The following is a 19,669-nucleotide window of genomic DNA, read 5'->3' as shown; positions in this document are numbered from 1 at the left end:
AGTAAATGAGTCGAAATAAAGAAAATAGAAAAGAGAAGTAGAAATCAAGGAGAAGCCATTTTGAATTGAAACTGCAGGTAATCCATATCCCTCCCCCCCTGCACGGTCCACGCACATCCCAACAAGAGCGCAACAGCCTGCCATGGCCGCAAATCTCCGACCGGGGGATTCGCTGACCTGACAAAACAGGGATACTCCTCCTCTTACCTCTCCAATGGAGAGCGTGAAGGGTCCCATGACCATTACTCTTACCCCAAGGTGCAGCAAATCTACGGACCCTGCCTGGGGCGAGACAGGTCTTATCATAATGGTTCAGCTACCGCTTCCGGAGATTAGCCGTCCGCCCAAAAGTTGTTCTCTCTGTCACGGGGGGCACTCGAGCGGGTCCCATGTCATCATTGTGAGAGGGGAGAAATTGGGGTAGCGGATGCTCGAGGCGTGGAAACTTCGTCCATCTGACGAAGAAGGATGACAAGAGGAATCAAATAAGATATTAGTAGTAACGACTGCTTGTTTGAAATTTGAAATCGCTGCAGCTACTACTACTTCAATAGAATACGCAAATAAGCAGCAGCTGCTAATTTGCTCCTCCTCCTCGTCCGGTCTCTCCACTCGAGAGACCCAAATCAGCTATTCTCCAGGTAAGCTTTCGGCCCTCTCGCTCTCATCTTTGACGAACCGCAGCTCCCATATCGATTGCTTCCTCCTTTCCCTCTGTTTCCATGCTTAAAGCCTCACAGTGTCGATCGATCGAACAGTTCTCTTCATCGGGTTCATCCTTTGTACCCCTCGCCTCCCCGTTTCTCTCGAAAGCCGAGTACATGAGAAAGCTGCTTTCTTGTTCATCAGTACTGAATCAAAACTTCCGATCTTCTTTTTCTCCTCTGTGCTTGTACGATCGGAAAGGGCGAATGTCATTTCATGTCGAATCAACATAATGATAGAGCATATGGCTTTGATTTCAAAACCAAGAAAGCTTCGCTCTGGTTTCTTGAATTACTGGTCTCGAACAGGATAGCCGAGATTACGACATTCCTAGGGTTTACTGTCCAGAATGTTTATGGTCCTTGACGTACTAAGGCGACCTTTTGGTTTTTGTTGAGATGCCCAAACCACGAGAAGTTTAATTCTCTCTCTTTTTTCTTTGACTAATGTAACCTTCTTGTTGTAATCTTTGTTAAACAGGTGTAGGCCAAATACAGCAGTGATTCCTCATCGCCCCTTAATTGAAGAATGTGCGAACCGCCGATTCTTAGATGCAGAACGAACTTGTAAGTCTCGTGCTGCTGCTTTGAATTCTCTGTATACTTGTATCGATACTTACGTTGAGCCAACCTGATGTCTTGGTGCAGAAAAGCCTCGTCCCCTGAGAACTGCCTTAACGCTAAAAGAAATCATGATGCAAAACTTCAGTTGGGTTATCTTGATGAGCTCAAGGCTGAGGGTTCATATGAATTTCAGGTCAGTTTCCAAGCCCCTAAATATCCTAATTTTGTATTTTTTTGGAAAGAAAGTGAGTGAAACTTTGGTATTCTACATAATTCGTCGCTGAACTGTCCATGTGGTGCATCTAACAGGCCAGTGTGATTAAAAACACGAACAGGGTATTTGGTCATGCAAGTTTTCTTGGTTCCTGTTGATAATGGATCCACAGCACCTCTAGCATTGACTCATATACAGCATGCAATTTGCAGTGTTTAGTTAGTGTGATACCAACGATAGGTGAAGCACACCTCGGTATTCTAAACCATATGAGATGCCGATAATAATTTCAACCAAAGTTGTACATTCAGTGTGCTTGAGTAGCCATGCTTGCTCATCCTGCTGATGATTGCTTCTCAGCAGGCTATGATACAACCACGAGCAGATATTTGGTTGTCCTTTTCCTCTTTTCAACGTTAGGGTTTATGATGTATGTTTCTTCATATGCTCCTCAGTGGCCATTCTATAAAAGATATTTTATATGCACATTGTACATCTCCCGGTTTCATTATGTTGCATTTGCTGATTGACTTTCAGTTTCTAATATTGTCCTAATATTTTCTAGGAAAATTGTCAAATTGGAGAACTTGGAAGGACAACTTCGTGCAAAAGAAATGTTTCTAAACATTCGTGTAGGTTTCAGCTTGAACAAGATGTAAGTTTTTCTTATTTAATTATTCAACTGTGCCTACGTCATCCTAAAGATGCACATATGCACCCAATCGTTTTCAAATTACTTTGTTATCTATTCCTTGCAGTATTTTTCTTTCTTAATTATTAAATTGTGCCTATGTCATCCTAAAGATGCACATACGCACCTGATCCTTTTCAAATTACTTTGTTTATCCATTCCTTGCAGTATTTTTCTTTCTTAATTATTAAATTGTGCCTATGTCATCCTAAAGATGCACATACGCACCTGATCCTTTTCAAATTACTTTGTTTATCCATTCCTTGCAGTATTTTTCTTTCTTAATTATTAAATTGTGCCTATGTCATCCTAAAGATGCACATACGCACCTGATCCTTTTCAAATTACTTTGTTTATCCATTCCTTGCAGTATGTTTCAGAATTTGTTATGTTGCCGTTAGCTGCTTTACATATATATATATATATATATATATAATCATCACTCATCTTCTTTACATCCTGATCTTGTCCAATTGTTTGATTGTCCAGTAATCACATTCTTTCTGTCATACTTCAGTCTGTCATTTCTGTCCTTTTTTACTCCAACAGGTACAAAAAAAAAAATCCATACTCTTGAATTTTTTAAGCAATTTGGTTCTTATGGAAATTTTGAGGGCCATGGTTGTCTAATTTGTATAATTAAGAGTTAAAAACTGTTTGTCTATGGTTTCCGTGATGCAAACCAACTTCCATATTAAATGTTAGTTTATGGATGTATTTTCTGGTTTTGCATGGGAAATTGAAAATAGAAAGGTACTTGATTTGAGGAAAATCTTTACTTTCTCATGTCTTAGAAATTTGGAGGCTTAAGAAATAAGAAAGGTTGTTCTCAAATTTTGCACTTATGTTATACGTGATGCAATGTTTCAGGTTCAAAGGCTCCAGCAATTGTTGAATGAGGAAATGGAATTGCATGTTGTCCTTGAAAATGCCCTGGAACATGCTGCTGTAACATTGTCTGACTTGTCGTGCCTTCCAAATGATGTATCATCCTCTTAACTTTACTATTTCATCACATTTTTGCCTGTTGGATCAGTTTAAATTGATTTCAAAGTAAAACCTAACATTATTTTTAATATCTCCTAGAATTGACACTTTTTCCTGCTTGTCTTGGATGAGTGGTTCATGTGATCAGATTCTCTATTCATTTTAGCTTGCATGATGTTATGTGTCTTTGATGTTTATGCTATTGCTTAAGACATTAATGATGGAAATTGTCAATCAAAATAATTTGACCTCTAAGAAGCGATTGTCTCCTTTTACCTTACCAAGTGCATATTCTTCCATACCTTTTTTTTACTATTTCTGCATCCTATTTTATTCGGTGTCTCCATAATCGGACAGTTTGTCTGACCAAGTCCAGTGCAATATGAAAACAGTTGTACAAAACTATATAGGTTCAAGGTTTCGTGATGTAATTTTATAATCCTCCAAAAACTCACTTTGTTCCTGTTGCCCACAGCCACATGCAATTGAGTTATACAGGTTCAAGGTTTCATAATGTAGTTTTGTATTGTTCCAAAAGCTCACTTCATTCCTGTTGCCCACAGCCCACACAATTGAGTCCTTAATTACACACACACACCAATATGCTTCCCCATTTATTGATGAAGTCACTTATAATTGTTAACATCCCAACTTGAATCGTGAGAAAGTGAGTTGGTATAGTCAATTTCTTTAATGAAGCTTCTCATTTTGGCTCTCAACTTACAGTCATGTACTGTGTTCAAGATTATCATTTGATTAAAGACTAATTTCTCAGAAACTGTAGAAGTTACACAAAACATGAAAATAGTTTTTGACATATCATGCTTCCGAACATATGAATTTATTTTCTAGTTTGAGGCAACTTTCCAGTGCATACGTTGGACTCTTTAACATTGTCAAAAGATTGAATGATATGACACTCTTTCTGGGTTGTTATTATTCATTGGTTTCCTTTACTGGTCAAGTGCTCTGGATGTGTTTGTTTGACATGAGAAAAAGTTTGGATGCTGTTTGCAGGCACAAGAATTGTTGTCTAATATAGCCTCATTGGAGATGACTGTTTCCAGACTAGAAGAAGAGATGATTTCTTTGCATTTTCAGCTTATTCAAGAAAGAAATGAAAGAAGACTTGCTGAGTATCGACTAAAACAATTGCCTTCACAACCAGTGAAAGTCTGCCCTTCTCAAAATGTGAAAAATGTACTCTTTTCATTTTACTATACACATCTATTTTTAGATACTCATTGCACGTAGAACATCTAATCAGCTTGACTTTCTTTGCATATATTGCTAAAGGGAGATGTTCCTTCATTTTCCATTCCTCACCGACCTGATCCTAAAATATATCTAACAAAGGACAATTAATGCTTTTTTCCATGTTTTTAAGACAACATATAAAGTCTTGTTATCATTGGCATTAAATAGAAGATTTGCACTCTTATAATGCACTTCCATTATCTGCATTACCTGATGATTTCATTAAATCAAATTATCAATTAGCAATCTCTATCCTTTGGTTAGCTGTGATGTTTGCGTTCAAGTACTTGCCATATCAATATACAACGTGAAGCCTGTTCTTAATCAGTTATAAAATTCTGACTGTACCTTTTCTGTCTGTTTATTTTTTTCATATCATCTTATCAACATGTAGAATTTTTTTCTTCTTTCATTCTGATCTAGGTATTATTGGCATTTCACTGATTGCATTCATGACCTAACTCAAATGGATGTGGAATTTGATTTGTGATTTGTTTTCTGTTTTTATCTTTAAAATGATATCTCTAACGCCTGGAGTTACAAGTTGAAGATAATGTCAGGTTACATGGGTAACTATAATTTGGTTGTTTTTTGCATATGAATTCAATTTGAAGTAGAAAATGGTAGTGTAATGTACAGATACTGTAAACAAAACAAGAGGAAACAAGAAATGCAAATTATGTATTGAGATCTTGCCTAACAGTTTAACTGGTCACTTATTGAAAATCTCATCATATATCAGGGATTGTGTTCTTTTTAAATTGCTTAAGCTTTTGAGATCAGTTGGTCACTAATTAACAATCCTATCAAGAAGATCGTGGACACATTTTCCAAAAATATACAACTACTTATCCATTACATATATAATCTTATTTTGCACCAGGATACGATAGGCAGCATGCTTGATCAAGAAGAGAAGTTACCTGAGGAAAATCTTCAGCATGTACCAACTGAGAGTTTTAGAAAACAAATCCCAGTCAAAGGCTTATGGAACAACCCTAATCAGTTGTCCGAGGAGATAGTCCGCTGTATGAAAAATATTTTCATCTCACTAGCAGATGTTTCTATTGTATCATCCAGATTGTCATCAGATATCATTCGCTTTCCTCTATCTCCTGTGGGGCTTCTTTCAAATTCATCACATTGTTCGATATCTGAATCGTCAATTTCATCATGGGCACACAGTCCTCGAGTGGGTCTACAATGTAATAATGATCTTTTAGCCATGGGAACTACTTTTGATCCTTACAGAGCTCATGGAAAACTATGTTGGGCTGATATTGGAAATTATAGTTTAGCAACTGAAGTCTCCTGGATGTCAGTGGAGAAAAAGCAACTTGAATATGCTGCTGGTGCGCTAAGGCGATTCAGGTACTTATTTGTTCAATTTTTTCTAGTTCTTTTTATGTTTGAAGGATCAGGGTTTTGAAGTTCTTCCTCTATGCATATATCCCTTTTTTCTGCACCATGAACACTCTTCTTTAAATTATAATTGGCCGTATGTTTGTGGGTCAGGCTTTGGATTCTTGAAAATTTATGTTTAGCTCTTTTCTGGTAGTGTTTTCAATAATGCGTAGGATGATGATTCTAGACTTCACCAGAGTATTAGTAGAACTCATTTCATAAAAATCAACTAGAAAGCATTTATTTGTTCTTTTGCATTTCTCTTCTATTTTTGTATGGTAAAAGTTGATTATACAATATTCTATAAGCTGACACTGTTTACTTTGTTATGCGTATATTATATATGCTTAACATCTTGGGCCTGTTATACAGAATCTCACACAGTCACTGTTCATCTATGAACATGTATGATACTTTATTACTAGAAAATTTATTTGCAATTTTCAGAAACACTTGATTTTGAAATGAAGTACTTCACATTATGTTTTCTTATTGAAGTAAATGAAAAAGTAAAGATCCTTTTAGTGACATTAAACAAACTTTCAATTTCACCGGAATAATATTTTATGCAATGTTGGTAATATTCTCTATATATTTAAGTGACAACACATTTTGATAGAGTAATAAAGTTTACTCCCTGCAATGAAGTTGTTTTGTTTTTCTAAGGATCATTTTGTGCAATTTTTTTGTCAATACTAATATTCACGTTTTAGCCAACAGATCACTGATTGAGCAACTAGCAGAAGTAAATCCAGTCCACCTTAAGGGAGATGAGAAGCTGGCATTTTGGATCAATTTATACAATGCATTAATCATGCACGTAAGCTATCTGAATATATGATACAATATTTTTATTCTATGTTGAAAATCTGAAGAGTAACAAGGGTGAGTTTATTTGCTGTGAGCTACAAGGATTTGAATATATTTATCTCATTCACTGCAGGCTTATCTTGCCTATGGCGTTCCACGGAGTGACATGAAATTATTTTCTTTGATGCAAAAGGTTTATTCATCAAACATTATTTCTCCCATGTTATTTTTCTATCAAAAAAAATTTATTGTTATTTCGGTATTCGAGTAGTAATAATAGTCTTGTTGAATCTTCATTTGTTGCCAACTGATTGTTCATTTATGTTCAACAAAGCTAGATATGCATGTCATTCATCATTAATATCCTTTTTATAACAATTCTTGAGCCTTCTTATCTTCAGGCCGAGGCACAGTGTTTCATTAACTGTTTGAGTTGCATTATCTGAAATTATGTTGGACTTTATGCATGAATTGCCGGTAGGATTTGGAAAATGTCACTGTAGCAGAACAGATGTACATCTTATTTCTGAAAATTTTACATGTGCTGGAAGCTTAGACCTCCATAAAAGATAAGTAGAATGGAAAGGATACAAGGTGCATTTAACACTTTATTCAAGCAACTAGATGTAAGTCCACTAAATCAATATATGTCTGCATGATGGAGATTCATCTTTGATTAAGGATTCTAATCTTTTGCTTGCTCCAGCAATCAGATTAATTTGATTTTCAATAAATAGCTCCGAGATTCCTATTCTTGTTTTCTCTGGGCACTGAAAGAATATGAAAAGTTAATTTATAGTAATGCATTTGCTCTAACTCCTGAATCACCAAACACAAAACTTGACAGCAACATTGCATAGTAATCAATTTAGAAACCACCAGTCAATCTCCAATTGTCTGAATGCAACAGGTGAGGGATCAACAAATCTGTATGACCATTTACCGATGGTAACATGTTAAAGAAAATTGAAGCTCTTTAACATGAAAGATAAAAAACCATTACCTGAAATTAGTACTCTATTGTTTGGCAGTCACTGGCATTACATATAATTGTAGGGCAATTCAGCTGTGGTATTGCAGTGCTATTTCTTTTGGTACAAAGTTATCAGCTGAATAAGTAACACGCGTTTTATTCTTTATCATGCTGTACACCCCTTGGATGTCTAATATCATTGTCTCTTATTAGGCTGCATATACTGTTGGAGGGCACTCATTTAGCGCTGCTTGCATCGAGTACGGAATACTAAAAATGAAGCCACCAGTCCATAGGCCTCAAACTGTATGTGGATTTCCTACAAAATTGACCAAATATTCTAGCCCTCTTGTTATTGTTTGAATCTATTACATTATGTGTTAATATTCTTGCTTTGTATTCTCAGGCTTTGTTTCTTGCCCTTCACAAGTTGAAGCTATCAGAGGAGCAGAAAAAGTTCTCAATTGAGACATTCGAGCCACTCGTGACATTTGCTCTAAGTTGTGGATCATATTCTTCCCCTGCGGTAATGTTATTGCTACAATATGCATTAGTTTTTAATTGTGTTTCATGCTTAATTGCCATCTCAAGCTACTCTGTGTAGTGTGCTTTTATTCTAATGTGCACACCAACACTTTTAAGTCATCGTGGTAACATTTAGTTCACCTTAGCTGTGTTTGTGGGGATGACATGAAAGCAGTCACAAATGTTACACAATAATCATTGGGTAGACGAATTGATGGACATTTGACGGGAGGTTGATAGTTTCGCTCCATCAACTTGAGATTGATGGTTGATACTCGATGCAAGGGAGGTTGATAGTTTTGCTCCATCATGGTAGTGTGCAGTGTATATATATCTCAACTTGAGATTGCATGGTTTGCAGGTAAAGATCTACAGCCCTGCAAACGTGAAGGAGGAGTTACAAGAGGCTCAGCGTGACTACGTACGGGCCTCTGTTGGAGTCAGCAGCAAAGGGAAGCTTCTGGTTCCGAAGATGCTTTACTGTTTTGCCAGAGGCATCGTCGACGATGCCAACCTAGCAATTTGGATCTCTCAGTTTCTCCCGCAGCAACAAGCAGCCTTTGTTCAGCAGTGCATGTCGCAGAGACGGCAGAGGTTTCTTGGCTCCTGCAACTTCCGAGTTATGGCCTTTGATTCCCGGTTTCGCTACCTTTTCTTGCCTGAGAAATTAACATGACTCTGTGGTGCCAATAGTATCTTTTGAGCTTCTTACATCTATTAGAAGATGGATTTGGTACAGAAGATTAGCAAATAATGATATGCTTTCTGCTGCTTCCAGGGCTAGTTACGAGGATCAGTTTAAATTATTGTGAATTACTTCGGCAATTCTAATGTATTTGTCGAGTAAAATGGTTGTCTTCTGCTTGTAGACTATATTGTAGATGCGAGTGGATTATATCAATCCGTATAAAGTTGAAAACAGTGTGTTAAATTCTCTAAATAATTGGCATTGTCTTTATTGCAATGAAGGGGGCGGGCTACATGGTCTGTCAAGAAGCATTGATCATATGTTCTTTAGAATCTTAACTGCAGCAAAACCTGCCTTTTAAGGCCTCAATGTTCAACTATATTTGTGAACAGGTTCAGGAAATTTGCAAGGATTAAACTTTGTAGTTTGCTGATTGCTGAATTCCCTGGTTTATAATTCTAGCAAGAAAATTATAATCAGTACAAGCAAATAGTTCAAGTGATGGGAATCCTATGGATGCTGGAATTATGTAAATCCTCCGTTTTTCCATAAGATAACAGGATGATGTTTGATAGGACATAAAAATCTTGAACAATGATGTTAATGACACAAATTTTGGTCAATGTGGAAAGAAACTTGTGCAGGTAAAAATTATATATACCCAAACAACCACAGTCAACAATGAATAATTGGTCTAAACTATTTATTCTTCAAATATGCACAGAAGTACAGAATATGCAATGTTTCAGAAACTTGCCAGCTACTAAATCACTCACCAAGAAAGCATTTCTTTAGAATAAGCAAGAAATTTGCCATTCAGTTAACACAATGATGTGAAAATACGAAATTCAAATTGATGCACTTTGGTTTGTGTGGGTTTAGTACCGGTATTTCTTGCAACACAAACAACTGTATCAAGGGCCATCTTCTCCATCCTTGATTAGGTTGCAGATGTCTGAGCACTCTACCAAACTGGTTGACAGAAAGTTGCGCGTTTATATCCCTCAGAAATGAGTATCTATCTGAAACACAAAATGGAAAAAGGCGCAAAGAACTTACCAGTACTGACGACTGCGGAATCCATCCTTGAACACCACAAGAGGCCTGGTTATGGAATATAAAACGTTATTTTAAGCTTTGTCAGGCAAAGTTCTTGAAATGTCGAGCATGATAACTCCATTAAATTTACTGTGCTACACTCACAAGTGAGATGACATGAAACTTAAAGATCAATGCAGAGGTAAAATTTGATCTTTGGAACAGTACTAATCTATTTTCATTTAGACAGTCATCATGTAAGTGTAGTTGCAGACCCAAATTTGAAATTAATTTTCATTAATGCAAGTCAGTTGGTCAACTAACTCTAAGTTCTTCAAAATTATTTCTGGTACCATTTTGGATAATTCTATGCTCTCCAGCAAGAGATGTTATTTTCATACTGTGAACTAAAGCCTTTACCTTCATCAGCACATGTCTGGTAATCTATGTTATCTCCTCTTCCTTTTATGCTAAACATTTTGCATCTCATTCTATAATTTCTTTTCCACTAATGTGCTCCCACACAGTGCTACTAATCTTGAAGCTATTTAAAATCTTGTTTACTCCATCCAGATCCTATCATGCAACAGATGATAAATCAATGGATACCTTCTATATGTAACAGATGGGGCCCAGGCCATGAAGATCATTAATATATTATGCTTCGGTCAGTATCCTTTGTAATGTCTATCTTTTCTCAAAATAAACTAGAAAAAATGGACTTCTTTGCAGACATTGAAGAAGAAATGCAATCTTGCATGTAATGATAACATGATTTTCACAAGTGGCACCTCAAGAAAATAATTTCTTAAAAGATATCACATTACCAAGTGATTTTGCATGCTACAAAAAGGGTAAACCTTTGCCTCCTCATTCTCTTATTGATCCTTTTTCCTTTCTTTTCTGTTTAGTCGGCACATCTGGCATCATTCACTTGTGTTGTTCCAGGTTTCCTTTTGTCATCCACACCTATATTGGCTGTCAATTGCTAAACCTTTGCGGAAAAGGATCTTGCATTCACAAAAAATGATTCTGTGTGTTTATTCGCTTTCTTTTAAGTGCCAAGACATGATCAACACATTTTCTTCAGCACTAATCCTTTTCCACTTCTAATGAGCATTCTGTTCACCATCGTCTCCAGTTTCATGAAAACTTCTTTTGGACATCCAAGTCATGTTGCATTGGATGTTTCTTTTTTATAACCACTGAAGAGAAACCATATTTCTTGGAGAAAATTAATCCAACCTCTTTAACAATCATTTTTTAGAAAAGAGGAAAAAACTTGGCTCAATCTGTAACTTTCAGTGCCATTTTTGTTTTCCTTAACTCTTATTCATTGTAATAATTGTCGAGGAAAAAAAATCTTAAGTAGTGCACAAGCTCATAAGAAAAGGCCACAAGCATATGCAGACAGGAGTCTTGCATATGTACAAGAAAAATACTAGTAGTGCATGGGCTTATCGTTAGTTGAAAGGAAAAAACCTCAGGGATGGAAATTAAATTTAATGGTTCCTAAATTAAACTTCTGAAAGCTTAGATGCGGAGTTAAGTTTTATCTTATTTCTTTCACACTACATCTTCTCCAACCAGAATTCTTCCACCGATAATGCTCATCTTACTGCCTTCAATCCTCCATATGATCTTCATTAAACACACATTGAGATTCTAATCCATACATTCTCCATGAACACATTCAAGATGCCTCTTTACACCATCCGTATGGCAACACATATCATATATGTATTCATCCATCTCCAATACTCCAATACTGGCAGTATGCCTTTCAAGCAGTTGCAAACTTGCAAGTGAGCCATGGATTCACCAAAATATCTATGTTCATGCCGTCAATTCCAAATACATTTTTCTCGTTAAATCACCATGTTACCATGTCAGTATATAGCACAAATCTGTCAGATGTATATGCCGATCATATTTATTGCAAGCATTTATGGGCCTTTTTTACATTTAGAGCACAACAAAAGAATAATTAAAACACTAATTTATTGACTCAACAATCATAGTGAAGGACTAAAGTATAATCTACAAAACAAGTTTATGTCCACTTAACCTTCCAGTTTGCAAAGTGCTTGAAACACTCATTGAATCAATTGAAACTGTTATTGAGTCAACATCCTGCTCTCCTAATTTAGACAGCATGCATGTAGAGATTCCTCAAGCAAAAACAAATGCACATTGATCTTTGGCAGGTAGAAATCTGAGGTATACAAGGAAAACAAGAAACCCTACCTTCTAATATTGAAGGGTCCTTCGCCCGGTGAGCCGGCGCCGCCCAGAATGCACGTGGTGACACACTTGCCGACACATTTCTCCGCTTTCCTCGACTTCGGCCGTTGGATTCTGGCCTGCTTCTTGTCATCCCCTGAACCCAAAGCCAGTTCATGTTTTCACCTCGGAGCCAAAATTGCTGTAAATTCCACAAACACGTTGCAGTCAAGAAGCGAAAGACCCACCGGAAAGCGTCTGCGGCACGTCATACAGCGTGTCCGGCGACGAAGGGACGGCGGAGGACGAGAGGACGACGAGTGCTGCAAGCAAAGCCGGCGCAGAACTCATCACGAAGCCCGTTCTCCCCGTCGCTTCTGCTCTTGTCCTTGTCCTCGTGCTGCTACTAAGCCGGAGAAGGCGAAGAGGACAGGCGAACGGGGGTTTGTACGGGACGACCTTCGGCAGTATGCTTGCCATCTCTTCTTCGAGTCGGTTCCTTCTACCTCTCCTGATCGCCTTTCATCTCTTTCTCTGCTCCATTGCGTGCTCTGCAGCTAGTGGAGTCGAAGCTGACCAGGTTCTTACGATCTCTTGGTTCCTCTTCCTCTCTCTCTCTCGCTCTCTCTATTCTTACGTGTGGCGGAGGGGGCGTCACCTCCGCGCGCTGATGCTGGCCGCCCCATAAATCCATATCAATGGTGAGCAAAATTTAATGGAAATAAAATAAAAATAAAATAAATAATTTGGTGAGTGAGACGTCTATCGGGCTTAACTCGAGTTCGGTAGATCTCAAATAAGCGATGCTCAGGTTTGGATCAATTCGACATGCATTCGTCAACTCATGTCAATGCGTCTCGACACAATCTGATTTATTTCTATAGTGATTAATATATATATATATATATATATATATATATGATTTCTGAATTTTTCTGGGGGGATAAATAAAACAAATTGCGCTACCAATACTATATAATCGAATCTTCAGTCTTCCAATGTCATGTATGCTTGTTGACGACCCATTAAACATGATCGTTAAGCCTGTCTTCGCCCTTCGCCCATGTCTTCGCCTTCGTAGGAACTTCCACTCCGACCTCCACGAGTACGCCTCCCAGCTCCAGCTCTGCGCCGCCCGCCGACATCTCCCCAAGGCCCGGGAGCTCCATGCCCGCCTCCTCGCCACCGGCCTCCACGCCTCCCCCGTCGCCACCTCGGCCCTCATCTCCCTCTACTCCAAATGCGCCCGCCCCGCCGACGCCCTCTCCGTCTTCCTCTCCGCCCCGGCTCACCCGTCTAACCTCTTCGTCTGGAATGCCGCCATCGCAGGTCTTGCCTCCAACGGCCTCCCTTCCGACGCCCTCCGCCTCTTCCGCCGCCTCTCCTCGGAGCCGGGACTCTCCCCGGACGAGTTCTCCTTCCCTTGCGCCATCAGGGCCTGCTCCGATCTCGGTGCGTCGGATGAGGTCCGGAAGATTCATGCGACGTTGTTCAAGGTCGGTTTCGACGCTGAAGTGTTCGCTGCCAGCGCGTTGATCCGTGCGTACTTGAACATGGGACTTGCGGATGAGGCTGTTAAGGTGTTCGATGAATTGCACCATCGGGATGTCGCCATCTGGAACGCCATGGTGAATGGTTTTGCGCAGTTGGGTCAGTTTGCTCGCTCTATGGATTATTTCCGCCAGATGATGAGCGAAGGAATGGTTCCGAGTAAGTTCACTGTTACCGGCGTCCTATCTGTGTTTACCGCGAGGGCTGACCTCGGAAATGGTCGAAAGATTCACGCTTTTGTCATAAAAATGGGGTTAGACGATGAGATTGCTGTCTCCAACTCGCTCATTGACCTCTACGGCAAGTGCCACGCATTGGAGGAGGCGGAGGAGATCTACGAGTCGATGCAGGAGTGGGATGCCTACTCATGGAATTCGATGATGTCTGCTTACCAGTACTCCGCTCATCATGCAGGGACTCTCCAACTGTTCCGTCGGATGAGACGCAACGGAGTGATGCCGGACGCCGTCACTATTGCTGCCGTCCTTCCAGCTTGCTCTCAGGTGGCAGCGCTAAGGTTCGGGAGAGAAATCCATGGCTTCGCCATTACAAGCGGCATGAGGGGTGTCAAAGACGATGTCTTTGTTGACAACGCCTTGATGGACATGTACGCCAAATGTGGCGCTTTGGAGGAAGCGAGACTCCTGTTCAATGGGATGCCAAGCCGAGATGTGGCCTCATGGAACATCATGATCGATGCGTATGGCGCACATGGACGGGGAGCGGAGGCCGTCGAACTCTTCGAGCAGATGGTGGCAGTAGGTCCGGCTCCCGATGAGGTGACATTTGTCGGGGTGCTCTCAGCCTGCAGCCATGCCGGGCTGGTGGAGGCTGGAAAGGACTTGCTTCAGCGAATGGAGGCAGAATTCGGGTTGGCACCATCGATGGAGCACTACGCATGCGTAGCAGACATGCTAGGCCGAGCTGGCTTGCTGGAGGAGGCCAAGAGGGTGGCGGAGAAGGCAGGGGCGGGAGGCGCTGGTGTGTGGAGGGCATATCTAGCAGCGTGCCGGATGCATGGGAAGTCGGCGCAGGCATCCGAAGCAGCGCAGAGAGTGGCGGAAATGGAACCCCAAGGAAGCGGGAGTTACGTGCTTCTGGCTAGTACTTATGGCGGTGCCGGTAAGTACAGTGAGTTGGCAGAGGTCAGGAACCAAATGAGGAGAAAGGGGCTGAGGAAGGCACCTGGATGCAGCTGGGTGGAGGTCGGAGGAGCGAGGATGCACGCCTTCGTTGCAGGCGACCAGGAGCACCCAGAGGCGGCGGAGATATACACGGCGCTGCACGGGCTGATGGGGTGGATGAGGGAGGCGTGGGGGTACGTTCCTGAGGTGAGCGCTGCTCACGGCGAGTGACACCTTTGGACTCGTCGGGTACGCCGTCTCCCTCTGGTGTGACGACGGCGTCAAGCCCATCACGTGCAACACCCAATTATTTGTTCATTTAAAATAATTATTAATTTTAGTTCACGACGGATATCAGATACGAACTTGTCTACGATTCTCTTAAATAACGGTTTGATATCCACAATCGCTGCTTCGCCTTTGATGGCACGGAGTTGAAGTGCTCGGGAGAAGAGATCTGACAGTCTTGTTTGAGCAATGGCGACGCGGCGGCTATTCGCCCTCCGCCCGGCTCGTCTCCTCTCTCTCCCACCTTCCGCCCCCCGCTGCCGGCAAGGACCGGCGCAGCACCGTAGAGGGCTCACCGCGTCCACCCTCATCAAAGGAAGCAAGAAGAAGCAGAAGGAGGCGTCTAAGCCCACGACGCCGCCGTCGCCCGACCGCCTCAAGAAGCGAACGCGCTCGGGGACGAAGTTCGACCGCGGCCTTTACCGGCGATACGCTGACCCTGCCCGCGGCCACGTGCCCGTCATGCTCGGCGAGGTGCTCGACGTCTTCGGCACCCTCCACCTCCGCTCCTTCGTCGACTGCACCCTCGGAGTCGCCGGCCACTCCGCCGCTGTCCGTCCGTCCATCTCCCACAAGCTCTCCGTTCCCGTTCGACCTCATTCTTAGCTCACCGTCACTCCTGATGTGCTTCGTGTTGTAGCAGATTATAGAAGCTCATCGAGAGTTGGAGCTGTACGTGGGGATGGACGTGGACCCTGCAGTCCACGACGAGGCTCGGGCCCGGATAGAGAGGCTCTTGGCCGAGGATTCGCGTGGCAGCAGCTTGGAAGCTTACACTCATGTCAGGAACTTCAAGTACATCAAGTCAGTGCTCGGCGGCGTGGACGAGAACCTGTTGGATGTGGGAGTGAATGGGATCTTGATGGACCTCGGAATGTCATCTATGCAGGTCAGGAAATGCATGCCTCTCTCATGTTTGACGAATTGCCGCAGTAAGCCTTGGCCTGGAAATAAAGCTCTAGGTCATTGAACAGGTCGACGATTCAGGAAGAGGATTCAGTGTGCTCAGCGATGGGCCTCTGGATATGCGCATGAACCCTCAGGTGGGAGCTTTCTTTAATATGTGAACTCTGTCGTGTTTCCTAACTGTTTGGATTACTGAACTAGAATTCATACTAGTGATGGATGCTTTCTGCTACAGTCTAGTAGCATGAACATTCATTTTTCGCTTAGATATGTCAGATTCATGTGATTGGGATTCTTGCATGATATTGATTATTCGTGCATGGTACATAATCTACACAATTAAATGAAATTATAGTGCTCTTCTACTTAAACCACTTAATTGTCCCAAAAAAAAAGATGTTTTTCTAGTACTTCTATTGTGATAAGGAAAAAAAAAAGACGCTGCCAATTCAATGAGTGTATGGGTTATGACAGGCAAGTTTGACAGCAGAGGATATCTTGAATTCGTGGCCTGAGTCTGAAGTTGGAAAGATATTGCGTGATTATGGGGAGGAAAGCAACTGGCATTTTCTTCAGAAACAAATTGTGAAAGCTCGTGCAAGCGTGGGGTTGCATTCTACAAGTGATCTTGTCGATCTTGTGAGAAGGGCATCTGGCAGATCAGGAGGTAGGCACCTGAATTTCTATGTTAGATAATTTGATGCACTCACTCATTTGCTTTGCTGGAACCTAAATACGGATGCACACACACAAACACCTGGGTTGAGCATGGTTTCAGTAACTTGACCAATTAATTGAGCCATATTTATGCTGATCAACCACATAAAGCCAACAGCATTGGTTCTTGAAGAAATTACTTTAGCGTGTAGGCTAGAGTGTGCCATGAAGAACAACACCCATGATTGAAATTAGCCAAGATTTTGGAACTGAACATGATGAGTACATCGAATTTGAACTCTCAAAAACAGAATAAGAGCGTTCAACAATTTTTATCTGTATGACAATGGCATGCAATTCTTGATGAGTGCATGGTGGATCAAAAACATTGCAGGTAGGGAAGGATGGATCAAGACTGCTACACGGGTTTTTCAAGCGCTAAGGATAGCAGTTAATGATGAATTAAAGACACTAGAAGATGCACTCTATGCGTGCTTCGATTGTCTCTCCTCTGGTGGTCGGCTCGTCGTTATCTCATTCCACAGTTTGGAGGATAGAATTGTGAAGCAGACCTTTCTTGACATGATCGAAAAGCCCAAAGGGGATGATGACAAGGGTGAGATTTCTTCCGGTCTGAGTTTGCTTGCAACTGAGAGCGAAGCAGAAACTTGGAGTAAGAACAGAGTTCAAGGGAGGCAAGGGATTGTTCTCACCAAGCGACCCATAACACCCACAAAGGAAGAAGAGAAACTGAACCGCAGGTGTAGAAGCGCCAAGCTTAGGGTTCTTCAAAAGATCTGATAATTTGAATGCGAAATGTTTCGGGAGCAAAATGCCCTCAGCTTTGTATTTGTTGTCTTGAATTTGTAATTGATGAGGTGTTCTTCTTGATAGCTACTCCAGTCGGTACTATGTGAATCAAACACTGTCTTCATTCATTTTTAGCTCGTTTGTGATTCTCGAAACATCGACATTCCAATTCAAAAGTCTCCTTGTGATTAATAGGGATCTTATTGAACTTTTCGATTCTACTCTAGTCAAGGTATTGAATGAACCACTCTTCAACTGTTCAAGAGTCAAAAATTTATGTTTTATGAGGGACACAATTATTTATCAGCATTGTTAATGTCGATTTTGATCGTCAATCCAATTTGTTGGATTACGATGTGCCGTTCATCAAGATCGATTTTGGTCATCAATCTAATTTGTTGAACTTGATCGGACCGATCAAACAGTTTGAACATATTCCAAGTCCCTTACATGTGAAACCTGAGGCTAGCGAGAAAGAAAGCCCTAATAACTTAGCCTGCAAGCCAAGCACAGGCACTCCTCTGGACGAGCTTTCTTCCGTCATGACCGTTCATTTTCGCCAAATGCGAATCACTATGAGAATTCTTCGAGGGAGAACAATTCTTTCTCGCAGAAAGAAAGATACTTTGTTATTGGAACAGAATTCTCAAGAAATTGGGACTTTTTTGGGATTAGAATCTGTAGAACCGGGAAATTCCATGAATCTGCTGCTCCCCATCTGCAAATTAGGTTCCACTTCTGTTCTGTATACGATGCAAACCAAATATAATGCATCATACATCATAATTGGTTCACATGAATTAGATCACCATGTCAATAGGTGTGTAATTGATTCAAAAGATCAATCAATGAGTTAGAAGAATACTCGATTCCATTAACATTTTTCACGTAAAAAATGTCAAACATGTATATACTTACATCTCTCGTGTGTATATATATATATATATATATATATATATATATATATATATATATATATATATATATATATATATATATATATATATATATATATATATATATATATATATATATATATATATATATTTATATATATATTTATATTTATATATATATATCACCCCAAGATCGAAGGAAGAGGAAACAAGCTTCGTATCAAGGAGAAGATGATGAAGCTATGAAGAAGGGGCAGGGAGGAGGTCGTCTCCGAAAAGGTAGAGGAGACGTTCCACCGCCCAGCTGGCCTCCGGCGGCGGCGGTGGAAGAGACGGCGGCCGCCGAGCCAGGAGCGGTTCGCGACAGAGGGGGCAGCTGAGGTGCTCGTCGTGGTCGAGCCACCGGTCGAGGCATCCCTGGTGGAACACATGCCTGCAGTTCCTCAGCTCCCACACCTTGTCCCACCTGCTCACCTCGCTCAGGCACACCGCGCACGCCGTGGCGACGGCGCCGGCCTCCTCCTCCTCTCCCGCCACCTCGCCGTAGGTCGACACGTGGAGGGTCTCCCTCACCGCTTGCGCCGCGGCGCGGTGACGAGCTCTGTCCTCTGCTCCTTTGCCTCCTTCCGCTTCGTCTTCAGCGGATGAAGAAGTAGGCCACCAGTCGTAGCAGGGAAAGAAGAGCCAATTGACCATGAGAGACAAGAAGACTACAACCTCTCTAAGGAATCGGAACAGCACAAGGGTCGAGTAGCAGTTCTCCCTTGAGATGCTCATATCTCTATTATCAACCTGATCCTGCACACAGATGAGGAGGAGGAGGAGGAGGAGGAGGAGAAAGGGAAAGAGAAGAGAGGGCAGGAAGGGTGCTTATAAAGGGAGATGGATGATGGTCGCAACAGGAGGACATGCATCAGCTAATCTTCTTTTTTCCTTTCCTTTCTGGCCTTCTTTCATAAAGGAAAAGATGGAAGATTTATTTGAGACTATTCATGATATTAATCTACTCCACGCTGCACCCACCACCATGTGAAAGCAAAGCAAACGACACGAGAAAAGCACCTTCAACCAGACAGGTCTCCAATAATTATGCTGCTGGATTTAGAATGACCAAGTCGAGAAGAATCATGGTTTGAGGCACCTTGACATGATCCGACACCACTTCCTGCTTAAGATGACAAGCTCGAAAGCAGCGAGAAGAGGTTTGACAGTCAAAGATGGGCGGCACGGAGGGGAAGACGAGACGAGAGTCTTGTGTGGCTCAGAGTTGTTGATGACTGTGTCAGTCATATGAATCTGAGACTGCAGGGAGTAGAAAGAAGGCCAAAATTGACAGATGTGAGGAGGATTTGATGTGGG

At 41.4% G+C, this 19,669-nt stretch overlaps 5 protein-coding genes across 7 annotated transcripts; 3 read left to right on the top strand and 2 right to left on the bottom strand.

The window, feature by feature from the left end:
• Nucleotides 1-502: 502 nt before the first annotated feature.
• Nucleotides 503-9,097, top strand: LOC135617271 (uncharacterized). Of its 2 annotated transcripts, none has more exons than XM_065117315.1 (12): nucleotides 503-641; nucleotides 1,186-1,271; nucleotides 1,353-1,461; nucleotides 2,048-2,137; nucleotides 3,044-3,157; nucleotides 4,178-4,351; nucleotides 5,301-5,788; nucleotides 6,542-6,641; nucleotides 6,765-6,824; nucleotides 7,818-7,910; nucleotides 8,011-8,130; nucleotides 8,491-9,097. In XM_065117315.1, the coding sequence occupies exons 2-12, from the start codon at nucleotides 1,234-1,236 to the stop codon at nucleotides 8,803-8,805; spliced, it is 1,701 nt and encodes a 566-aa protein (XP_064973387.1). In that variant the 5' UTR covers nucleotides 503-641; nucleotides 1,186-1,233; the 3' UTR covers nucleotides 8,806-9,097. The 2 variants fall into 2 exon arrangements, with proteins under 2 accessions (XP_064973387.1, XP_064973386.1); XM_065117314.1 differs by having other exon boundaries at nucleotides 4,178-4,360.
• Nucleotides 7,370-12,707, bottom strand: LOC103991756 (uncharacterized). Of its 2 annotated transcripts, XM_065117316.1 has the most exons (5): nucleotides 12,327-12,700; nucleotides 12,103-12,235; nucleotides 9,877-9,921; nucleotides 9,703-9,789; nucleotides 7,370-7,401 (listed from the first exon to the last, which is right to left on the bottom strand). In XM_065117316.1, the coding sequence occupies exons 1-4, from the start codon at nucleotides 12,556-12,558 to the stop codon at nucleotides 9,732-9,734; spliced, it is 468 nt and encodes a 155-aa protein (XP_064973388.1). In that variant the 5' UTR covers nucleotides 12,559-12,700; the 3' UTR covers nucleotides 7,370-7,401; nucleotides 9,703-9,731. The 2 variants fall into 2 exon arrangements, with proteins under 2 accessions (XP_064973388.1, XP_009409575.2); XM_009411300.3 differs by lacking the exon at nucleotides 7,370-7,401 and having other exon boundaries at nucleotides 9,493-9,789; nucleotides 12,327-12,707.
• Nucleotides 12,708-13,077: 370 nt separating this feature from the next.
• LOC103991755 (pentatricopeptide repeat-containing protein At3g14730) lies at nucleotides 13,078-15,114 on the top strand. The gene has a single exon (XM_009411299.3). It carries the CDS (start codon nucleotides 13,086-13,088, stop codon nucleotides 14,982-14,984), a length of 1,899 nt encoding a protein of 632 aa, XP_009409574.2. The 5' UTR covers nucleotides 13,078-13,085; the 3' UTR covers nucleotides 14,985-15,114.
• LOC103991754 (uncharacterized) lies at nucleotides 15,093-17,495 on the top strand. The gene is made up of 5 exons (XM_009411297.3): nucleotides 15,093-15,593; nucleotides 15,685-15,930; nucleotides 16,016-16,084; nucleotides 16,422-16,614; nucleotides 16,999-17,495. The coding sequence occupies exons 1-5, from the start codon at nucleotides 15,231-15,233 to the stop codon at nucleotides 17,403-17,405; spliced, it is 1,278 nt and encodes a 425-aa protein (XP_009409572.2). The 5' UTR covers nucleotides 15,093-15,230; the 3' UTR covers nucleotides 17,406-17,495.
• A 1,010-nt stretch (nucleotides 17,496-18,505) lies between these two features.
• On the bottom strand, nucleotides 18,506-19,569 carry LOC135617269 (brassinosteroid-responsive RING protein 1-like). Its single transcript, XM_065117312.1, has one exon. The coding sequence runs from the start codon at nucleotides 19,085-19,087 to the stop codon at nucleotides 18,551-18,553; it is 537 nt and encodes a 178-aa protein (XP_064973384.1). The 5' UTR covers nucleotides 19,088-19,569; the 3' UTR covers nucleotides 18,506-18,550.
• Nucleotides 19,570-19,669: the final 100 nt, after the last annotated feature.

The sequence above is a fragment of the Musa acuminata genome, chromosome BXJ2-7 (genome assembly GCF_036884655.1).
Source record: "Musa acuminata AAA Group cultivar baxijiao chromosome BXJ2-7, Cavendish_Baxijiao_AAA, whole genome shotgun sequence".
In the NCBI taxonomy this organism is placed as follows: Eukaryota; Viridiplantae; Streptophyta; class Magnoliopsida; order Zingiberales; family Musaceae; genus Musa; species Musa acuminata.
Note: the sequence above shows the minus strand (reverse complement) of the source record. Positions and strands in the feature narration are given on the sequence as shown.

Bases quoted from the DNA above. Each gene is read 5' to 3' on its own strand.
- LOC103991754 (XM_009411297.3), top strand. From the start codon at position 15,231: ATGGCGACGCGGCGGCTATTCGCCCTCCGCCCGGCTCGTCTCCTCTCT. The intron at 15,594-15,684 runs GTCCGTCCGTCC...GTGTTGTAGCAG, and splicing joins TCGCCGGCCACTCCGCCGCT to ATTATAGAAGCTCATCGAGA. The intron at 15,931-16,015 runs GTCAGGAAATGC...GTCATTGAACAG, and splicing joins TCGGAATGTCATCTATGCAG to GTCGACGATTCAGGAAGAGG.
- LOC103991756 (XM_009411300.3), bottom strand. From the start codon at position 12,558: ATGGCAAGCATACTGCCGAAGGTCGTCCCGTACAAACCCCCGTTCGCC. The intron at 12,236-12,326 runs GTGGGTCTTTCG...CTTTGGGTTCAG, and splicing joins CGTGCCGCAGACGCTTTCCG to GGGATGACAAGAAGCAGGCC. The intron at 9,790-9,876 runs GTAAGTTCTTTG...TCTGTCAACCAG, and splicing joins TTCCGCAGTCGTCAGTACTG to TTTGGTAGAGTGCTCAGACA.
- LOC135617269 (XM_065117312.1), bottom strand. From the start codon at position 19,087: ATGAGCATCTCAAGGGAGAACTGCTACTCGACCCTTGTGCTGTTCCGA.
- LOC135617271 (XM_065117314.1), top strand. From the start codon at position 1,234: ATGTGCGAACCGCCGATTCTTAGATGCAGAACGAACTT. The intron at 1,462-2,047 runs GTCAGTTTCCAA...AATATTTTCTAG, and splicing joins AGGGTTCATATGAATTTCAG to GAAAATTGTCAAATTGGAGA. The intron at 2,138-3,043 runs GTAAGTTTTTCT...GCAATGTTTCAG, and splicing joins GGTTTCAGCTTGAACAAGAT to GTTCAAAGGCTCCAGCAATT.
- LOC103991755 (XM_009411299.3), top strand. From the start codon at position 13,086: ATGCTTGTTGACGACCCATTAAACATGATCGTTAAGCCTGTCTTCGCC.